Source organism: Cyprinodon variegatus, unplaced genomic scaffold, assembly GCF_000732505.1.
Source record: "Cyprinodon variegatus isolate N-32 unplaced genomic scaffold, C_variegatus-1.0 Scaffold932, whole genome shotgun sequence".
Taxonomy (NCBI): domain Eukaryota; kingdom Metazoa; phylum Chordata; class Actinopteri; order Cyprinodontiformes; family Cyprinodontidae; genus Cyprinodon; species Cyprinodon variegatus.
This window is the reverse complement of record NW_015151385.1, coordinates 172988-182812: the sequence shown is the minus strand read 5'-3', so window position 1 is coordinate 182812 and position 9825 is coordinate 172988. Positions and strand designations below refer to the sequence as shown.

At 36.2% G+C, this 9825-nt stretch overlaps 1 protein-coding gene across 2 annotated transcripts in view; it reads right to left on the bottom strand.

The window, feature by feature from the left end:
• Positions 1–5290: 5290 nt before the first annotated feature.
• Positions 5291–9825, bottom strand: part of aifm3 (apoptosis inducing factor, mitochondria associated 3) — a 31987-nt gene continuing 27452 nt past the window's right edge. The window contains exons 14-21 of one of the 2 annotated variants that reach the window (XM_015398384.1): positions 9063–9126; positions 8902–8978; positions 8705–8822; positions 8519–8617; positions 7608–7683; positions 7415–7519; positions 5684–5704; positions 5291–5562 (exon numbers count right to left, since the gene is read on the bottom strand). In XM_015398384.1, the coding sequence (XP_015253870.1) occupies positions 5520–5562; positions 5684–5704; positions 7415–7519; positions 7608–7683; positions 8519–8617; positions 8705–8822; positions 8902–8978; positions 9063–9126 (603 nt within the window). In that variant the 3' untranslated portion in view covers positions 5291–5519. The remainder of the gene's footprint in view (positions 5563–5683; positions 5705–7414; positions 7520–7607; positions 7684–8518; positions 8618–8704; positions 8823–8901; positions 8979–9062; positions 9127–9825) is intronic. The other variant, XM_015398386.1, reaches the window with a different exon arrangement.

The window sequence follows — 9825 nt, the reverse complement described above, 5'->3', positions numbered from 1 at the left end:
AACATTTTGTTTCCACAGTAAACAGGCTCAAAAGGCCTGCTGAGAAAAACCTTGATATAATAAGACTTTCATCTTTATTAAGCAGAGAAATTAAATCTTCTAACACTTCCAATTTATTCTTCTCAACATCAGTACCTGTTTTGTGATTGAGATAATATTTTTTCTGAGATATAAGACAGTGTGTTATCAAAAAAAAAAACTGTTTTTCTTGTTGCATATATTTACAATCCAATTTGTGGCTTGTTTGCCAACTATCAGGGTTTTTGGCATCTGATCCTGTTTTGATACTTTAAAAGAAGACAGTTTAGATTGTTTTTGTAGCATCTATTGTTATCAGATGATAATTTTCCTGATTTTAATGTTTGAGTGGGACAAATCTATTTTATAGAAGAATGTCAGAAATTACAGCTGATCCCGTCTTCCATTTTCTTAAAAATACCCTTTTTATCAATTAAAAGACCCTAAAATACCAAGGATGTTAAATTTAGAGACATATCATTCTCCATTAATGATCATAATTAATCATTAATCCATACATTTCTCCACAGTGAGATCAATAAAGTCAATCAATCAATCTAGTTTTTCCTACTCATAGTATTATATATAATCTAATATTTTATTTAAACTACTCTTGCAGCTAGTCTTCTTGAATGGCCTGGCTTGATTAAAGACACATACACTCACCGGCCACTTTATTAGGTACCCCATGCTAGTAACGGGTTGGACCCCCTTTTGCCTTCAGAACTGCCTCAATTCTTCGTGGCATAGATTCAACAAGGTGCTGGAAGCATTCCTCAGGGAGTTTGGTCATATTGACATGATGGCATCACACAGTTGCCGCAGATTTGTCGGCTGCACATCCATGATGCGAATCTCCCGTTCCACCACATCCCAAAGATGCTCTATTGGATTGAGATCTGGTGACTGTGGAGGCCATTTGAGTACAGTGAACTCATTGTCATGTTCAAGAAACCAGTCTGAGATGATTCCAGCTTTATGACATGGCGCATTATCCTGCTGAAAGTAGCCATCAGAAGTTGGGTACATTGTGGTCATAAAGGGATGGACATGGTCAGCAACAATACTCAGGTAGGCTGTGGCGTTGCAACGATGCTCAATTGCTCAATGCTCAAAAGTACCAAGGGGCCCAAAGAGTGCCAAGAAAATATTCCCCACACCATGACACCACCACCACCAGCCTGAACCGTTGATACAAGGCAGGATGGATCCATGCTTTCATGTTGTAGACGCCAAATTCTGACCCTACCATCCGAATGTCGCAGCAGAAATCGAGACTCATCAGACCAGGCAACGTTTTTCCAATCTTCTATTGTCCAATTTCGATGAGCTTGTGCAAATTGTAGCCTCAGTTTCCTGTTCTTAGCTGAAAGGAGTGGCACCCGGTGTGGTCTTCTGCTGCTGTAGCCCATCTGCCTCAAAGTTCGACGTACTGTGCGTTCAGAGATGCTCTTCTGCCCACCTTGGTTGTAACGGGTGGTTATTTGAGTCACTGTTGCCCTTCTATCAGCTCGAACCAGTCTGGCCATTCTCCTTTGACCTCTGGCATCAACAAGGCATTTCCGCCCACAGAACTGCCGCTCACTGGATGTTTTTTCTTTTTCGGACCATTCTCTGTAAACCCTAGAGATGGTTGTGCGTGAAAATCCCAGTAGATCAGCAGTTTCTGAAATACTCAGACCAGCCCTTCTGGCACCTATAATCATGCCACGTTCAAAGTCACTCAAATCACCTTTCTTCCCCATACTGATGCTCGGTTTGAACTGCAGGAGATTGTCTTGACCATGTCTACATGCCTAAATGCACTGAGTTGCCGCCATGTGATTGGCTGCTTAGAAATTAAGTGTTAACAAGCAGTTGGACAGGTGTACCTAATAAAGTGGCCGGTGAGTGTATGCCTGTAGCTCTGCCAGGGAAGACCAAGCAGCACATGTAGGGACAGTGGTTACAGAAATCACAAACACATAAGAACAAACAGGAAATGTTTTTCTTGCCTTATTTCCATTATTTTGACATAAATGAAAACATGAGCTACAGCCTTGTAACTGCTTACTTCACTCACTTCTCTGCTAACATTATCTTAAGTTTTTTTTTAAACTTTAAGTCCAGTTTGAGGCTTTTACACCATTAGGGAGGCAGCAGCCTACTTTAAAACTTATTTTATGTAAACGCTTGTCAAAGTCCTCTATTGGGAAGGGAAGCATCTTTTGCAAAAAATAACAAAAAAAAAAACAACAACAAAAAATCAAGTAATCTTATAACTACTTCTTAAAAAGCTGCCTTACACCCAATTTTATATATTATCGTTCTGAGCTCAGTTCAGACCGGTTGACTCTTATGAAATGTATATCATGCAAAGGTTTTGACAGTTTTCTGGACTTTTACATTGTGTCACACAAACGCAAAACCTAATGGGATCCATGTCGTACAGCCCAATTGAGATGCAGAGTCTAGTGTTCCTTCTTTACTTTGATACCCTTAAATAAAGTTACATGCATCAAGTTGCATTTAGAGCTCACCTGACATGGCAACTATTCATAGCAGATAAAGGTGAGTAGAGTACCCAAAAAATTGTACTCAAGGAGTAGCACTATTTTAAGTAATCAAAAATACTTGAGAAAAAGGCTACTTGTATACCGAATAACTGAGTAACTAGCATAAATTTTTTTTTCACAAAATGTTATTTGATACACTGCACTACAAAGAAACTTCTATAAGTCATTTTCTCTTAAAATAAGTGCCTTTTACTTGAATTGAGGAGGTAACTGAGACACTTTGCAAATTGAACAAGACAATTTAAATATAAAATAATAATAAAAAAACTATTGCATTGTCTTATTTCAAGTGTATATTATCTAATTATCGTATTTTAAGAGTGAAAATACTCATTCATTGGCAAGTCCAATGATAAATTTGTTTTTTTTAGAGAACTACATAAAAAATAGAACAAATAAATAACTTAGTTGAAAAATAACAAAGGCTCAGAGGATTGAAAATTAAGACACAGATGCTTGTGCATAGAAAAAGTTACTCTCATTTAATGAAGAAACCCTCAGTTAGCGGAACAACTAGAATTTCTTCTTAGGAGCAGTAACTCTTCATAGTATTACACAAGGAAAATTTAAACTTACAATGCAGTAGAACTACTCTTAAAAATAATCTAATCCAAAAAGTTACTTAAGTAATTGAAACTCAGTAAATGTAACAACTTACTACTCACCTCTGGTATAAAGTTTTATTTAAATAAGTGTTAACTAATTATTGTAAATGAATCTGGCAGTGTAAACGCAACATAAGCTTCACAAGAGTTTATCTTCTCTGCCGTTTGTTTTCTTCCTTCCACCACTTGCTGAACTCAAGGTATAGTGGTTATCTTCCTAGTTCCTCCAGACATTATTAGACAGGTTTATATGCACAATTCAATCCCTTTAAAATAATGGGGAGTCACACAAATTCTCAAGGATTCCTTTTAAGCTTGTAAACCTTTCAATATTAAGGAGCTAAATTATGGAACAGGGGTGAGAAGTCATTTTAACCTGGAGAGACTCACAGAAAAAAGCTGTGACATGAATGAAATAAGTTATTTGGCGCTTGGGTCACGGCAGAAGACTTTGATGCTGTGAATCAACACTGGCTTGGATTAGTGACCTAGGAAATGGATAAGAGCAGTCTTCCCTTGGGGCACGGACACTGGACAAGCTGATAAGAGTCTTCCAGATTTAATTTTCACTTAAGCTTCATGTTTGGAGTTTGATACAATGCAAGCCCTACAAATCTTACAGCTATGCATGTTTTTAGATTTTATTTTGTCGAAAAAATGCTTTACTTTTGATCCACTTCACTATTCTATGCATGTTTTTGGTTGCAAGTTGGTCAAATGTAGAACCATTAAAGGGGTAATAATACCATAATTACAAGTTATATATCTATTTAAGGCATATAATTGGATGCTTTTAAGTTAGACAAAGGAGAAGATTCTGGAAGATTGTGTTAAATTAAAATGAAGAGCTGAACACCTTTCAATTCAGCACACAGAGAATAAGAGATATAAAAACAGAAATAAATGCACCAGCAGCGGTATGTAAATACTGTTAGATGACTTTTATTTCAAAGTTAAGATATACTGTAAAAATGTCATTCCAGCTTCTTTGTTGGAGGATCGTTGCTTTTTATATTGCCATGTTGGCTTCAGGTGTCAGGAATCAAGTGTGCATGTATCCTTATTAGACCGGTATGTAATCAGCCATCCACATTCCACTCCTCGGCAAACTACAAAGCTTTTCTGAAAGAAAATGAGGGGCAGTAGTGGGCTCACAGGGGGAGAATATTAAAGCAACAGTGACTGTAAGGGAGCAGTCAGCCCAGTCCACAAACCTCAGTTCCCTGAGTTAGTAAACAAATCAAATCCCCATGGAGTTTGGAAATGTCAGATATAAACCCTTAGCTAGTTTTTACTTTAATAGTTATTGCTGCTTGTTTTGAAAAAAAGCTAACATGAATCTATTGTACAAGCCCAAACTTTAATTACTTTAGATATATGTATAATTAAAATTGAATGTATTTATTAGCAAGGCAACAAACACAAAGAGGTACATCAAGTTGTAAATGAAATGCATGTGCATATAAATGAGTTTGTTAAAGCTGCATTTAAGGTTCCTCTAAAACGGGCTTGTTTTGTGGTCTTTTGATGAATTAAGCTTCATATCTGATGCATCCATATAAACATTTTTCTGGTTTGGGGATCATCTTTCTTTTAGCTTTTACTGCAGTAAATTCTACCATGCAGATCTAAAGCTGTTATGGTAGCACAGCCACAAACTGTTCTCCATTAGTAAAGGAATCCTCTTATGTTGTTACAGTGCATTCAGTATTATAACTATGTACAGTAGTATTTATACAAAACAAATGCCCTTGCCTTTCTCTGGCTTCTTATAAACAAATGGTACAGGTAGATACATCTTTCAGCAGCACAAAGGCTGAAATATTGCTTTGTTGTGAACAAAAACACTTGCAGACACAGTGCTTCAGTATGTTCACACTTTGTGTGGCTCACTTTGTCACAAAGAATGTTGCCTTAGGAGTACTCTGCAAAATTTTTTAGTGTAAATAAGTCATTTTTTCCTAAAAAAAGTGCATTTTCTTGAATTGAGGAGGTAAGTGAGACACTTTACCAATGGAACAATACAATTTACATTTAAAATGAGTAAAACAATTGCATTGTCTTATTTTAGGTGCATATTATGTAATTATTTTAATAGTAAATTACTCATTCCATTGGCAGATCATCTTATTTACCTACTCAAATTAAGGGGAAATACACTTAATTTAAGAAATGTTTTACTTATTTCTAGATTTTTTTTTTTTGCAGTTTATGACTCACACAGACAATTTACAATGTGTTTCTGTGAATGAAGTAGGATAGCTGCTCAGGGTCTAAGCACCAAAGTGTCCTTTAGAGGGTGTCCAGTATCCAGTGGACTTTGGGTCTGTCCATCAGGAGGTCAGTGAGAACCTTTCTCAATCAGCCAAGATATATCTCCAGTCCTGCAACATAGCAACACATATTATCTTTGCAGATTATATTTTCACATATTTGAAACCAGTGAATAAGATGCATCTTTTTTTAAGTGTAGATAAATTAGGAAAAGCTCATGTTTTTTCATACTTGCCAAGCCGTGCTAACATCCTTCAGTTTTTGTGTGAGCACAAAATTGAAAGATACGAGAGACATGAGGATCACTGTTGTTACATAACATAAGCACAGTTGATTGGACTGACAAACATCTAACAGTAACAACAATCTATCCTTAAAATGCTAACAATGAGACGTTCAATGATGATGTGCAATCAGGGAAAAATGTTGCCTCTCCTAAAGAAGATATGATCATTTTTCTAATTAACATTTTGAGATAGAGTAGGACACAGGGACTAAATACAACTAGCATAAAGGAAGTAGCAATGTATTGTTTCTTATTTTAGTACATTGTATGTACATTTAAAATGACTAGTTCATTGCCCAGACTTCCAATAGCCAAAACTAAGCAATATAAACATTCCTTTATTTATTCTTCATACTTTACTCCATTAGTTAAATGTCAATCAGTGTTTTGATGGACATGTATTTTTTTATATTCATCCATCCAGCAATTTTCTCCAGCTTAGTCCTATCAGGGTTGCGGTGGGGCTGCTGCCTATCTCCGGCAGTCTATGGGCGAGAGGCGAGGTACGCCCTGGACAGGTTGCTAGTCTATTGCAGGGCAACACAAAGACACACATCCATGCACATATTCACACCTAAGGACAATTTAGAGAAGCCAATTAACTTAACAGTCATGTTTTTGGACTGTGGGATGAAGCCAGAGTACCCAGAGAGAATTGGGAATCGAACCTAAAACCTTGTTACTGCAAGGTAACAGTGCTACCCACTGCCCCACCATGCAGCCCTGTGTGTTTTCATATGAACAACTTTTTGTTTAATGCTTTTTTGAAATATATACACTTTTTTTTATTATTTTATATTGTCTGTTATATTTTTTTCTTAAATGGCATCCTGCTTTAACTCTTTGTACTCTATATAAGCTACTCGAACCAGAATTTCCCTGAAGGAGTAATCCAAAGGGATAAATAAAGTTGAGTCTAGGTCAAAGTCTATACATGTCTTTGTATGCATATTTTATATGTGTATTCTCTGTTGCCACTTCCTCTGCTGCACGACTATTTGTCTCATCTGGGACAAAAAAAGTGATAAATTGATTGATTTAATTAATTAAGACCATTATTAGTTTTAAATGCTGCTGTATGGCTCATACTCTAGGGTACCATGTGTGGATGGGTATGCAATGAGCAGCCGGGGAAGAAAAAAATAAGTATTCTGCCTATTTACCTTTTTGATCCAGTCTACTTTTGCATTTTCTTGTGTCTGGTTAACTTATTTAGCTTATAACAACCCTGATAACTTACAAAATGAAAGTAACAACTTTTGCTGAATGTTTTTTTTGTCTAATGAGGGAGAATGTCATTGCTTATGTGAGGAAAACCTAAGACACCGTTCATGCAAGAACGACCACTGGTTGCTTTAGTTATTAAACTGAAATGCTATCACTTACTATTGAAGGAAATGAAATCTAAACTGTCGCTGCATGCATGCTCGGTGTGAGGGAGGAAGAGGGCTGGAGAGTCAACGACAAAAAGCAAGCGAAAAGCGTCACTGCATGCTCATCCAGGAGGAGCATGTTTTGCAAGTTAATGACTCAATGCAATCAGCTGGTTTTCCTTGACAGAAACCTGACTGAGTTGTCTCTGCTAATTTCCTTGGGATGGCATGTTGTGAGTTGGTGCTAAATTAATAAACTGACTAAAATCCTGAACCAGAATACAATCGTAAATGAAGACTTACTCCACATCCCGTTTTTTAATTGTCTTTCCGGATCCAAGGACCTCTGCCACTCGGGATACGATGGGGTCATAGTTCATGCTGGCAACAGCAACCACCTCCTCACTTCTGTAGATAGAACAATAGCAGAAAAAGAAGGGCTGTTAAACAGTTCAGATATGTAAGCTACTTTCCAGGATAAAATTGCAAAAGGTACCTTGTGTAAAAAGCAACAAATCGCAGTTCATCCAGATCTCCTTGTATGATGACATCATCAAATCCATCACCATAACCTCAAGCATTAGAAAAAGAAAATGAATTGTCTTGCTTTTTGTCTTTAATAAGGTTTTAGGTTAATTTATATAAAAGTAAACTAAAAAACACTTTTAATACTCCCCCGACCTTAGAAAATATCAAAAGTAATAATGTGGAGCAATTATACTTGTATTTAAATAAAGAGAAGGAAATAATACAAAGTCGTACAATCATGATAGGAAAATCCATTTAAATTTTAATAAATTTTATACTCAGGGCATAGATGTGTAGACATACAGTTGTGCTTGAAGGTTTAGATACACTCCCATTAAAGAAATAATGAATTCACGCTAGTAATTCAAATAACACAAAACTGGAAAATGTATAATATGAAAAAAAAAATAATAATACTAATTTGATTTCAATTTTTGTTTAAAACAATGATTTGTAAGAAACAGATTGTCCCAGATGAATTAAAGTACCTTGCTGATGAACAGCAAATCAAACACTTGATTTGAGGGATTGCATAAAAGTGCTGCTCAACAAAAATTTTGTTTATGAGCTCCATCAAGCTTTACTTGCTTTATTTATTCATGTATACATGTGTATGTGTGTATATATATATATATATATATATATATATATATATATATATATATATATATATATATTTATATATTCAAAGTCGGTGTCATGATTTTCTTATTATTTTAATTTCTTTATTACTTTTGGCAATCTCTATTTTACTGGCAGCTGTTTTTTTTCAGTCTTTACTCAAAGGGTATGTAAACTTGCATAAAACTTTTCAAATCTTGTCAGATGTCCGTCCAATGAACATTCTCCAAAACTGTGGATTCCAGGGTTCCAACCTACCTGCATAGCGAATGGTCTTCCCAAACATGGCTGACCAGAAGTAAGGCACGGTTTTAAACTCAGACGGTCTCCCGATCATGCTGAGAGCTGCAACCCTGCCTGTCAGTGAGGAAGAAATCAATCAAATAAATCTTATTGTTGTATTTACCAGCATCTGAAGCCTGGACTGAGCTTTGAGCTGCTCACCGTGTACATGAGCCATCTGCCAGTGAGGGATGTTCACCTTCTTGTTGTTGCGAGGTGGAAAAGGAAACGTCACCACATCTCCTCCAGCAAACACCCCGTCAACGTTTGTCTGCATCATCTAAAGCAGAGGACAGTTTTAGTCAAAATGTAAAAACAAAACTGACCTTCTACTCAAGCAGCAGAGGTTTGCTGCACACCTTGTTCACAGAGATGAAGCCCTTTGAGTCCAAGTGGATGCCACTCTGTTTCAAAAACCCTGTCGCAGGAACACTTCCTACACACATAGAAATACATGAATAGGTTAAAAATGAAAAAGGATGGAGAAAGAAAGCTGCATTTTTTCCGCTTGAGATATTACCTGTTCCAATGACGCACACATCTGCCCGCAGGACTTTCCCACTTTTCAGAACAACTTCCTTCAACTTTGAAACAGGAACAACAGGTAATGAACAGACATATAACAGAGCAGGCAAAGCCCTTAAAACTAAGCAGGGAGAATTTATTGAGGACAAGACAGCTATATTTTAAAGATGTATCCAGGGCACCGTAAAGACAAGTTTGAACAATGATGTAAGTCATAGAATATGTCAGAATATTATGCTTTCTTTTTTATTAGAATATGCATTCCTTACTTCTAAAGAGACAGTTTTATGATCATATTCTGGTCTGAAAATAATATTAATTGCAGTAGAATTTGTCTATCAGTTTAAATGTAATCTTGGAATTTTTTAGGAGTCACTCCTCCCTCACCCTTACAGGGCATTCGATAACATAGTAATAATTAACAATTACATTTTTAATTCAGAAACATTTAGATGTCTTTATCGTGTTTTCGTTTTCATTAAAGCAGCCAATTTTATTCATTTTTATTGATGTGCCTCTCAAATACTGTATCTATTGAACACATCAACTTTTCATCCTATAAGGAAACAAAAATTTACTGGGCATTTATTTTAATTAAGGTCTGGACTTTGACTAGGCCGTTTTAACAACGTGTTCTGCTTTGACCTAAATCCTTCCTCGGTGGTTGTGGCTGTAGGTTTGGTTTATTGTCCTGATCGAAGGTGAACATTCACCTTAGTCTTAAATGGAGTTTCCACCAAGTTTTTTTTTTTTTTTTT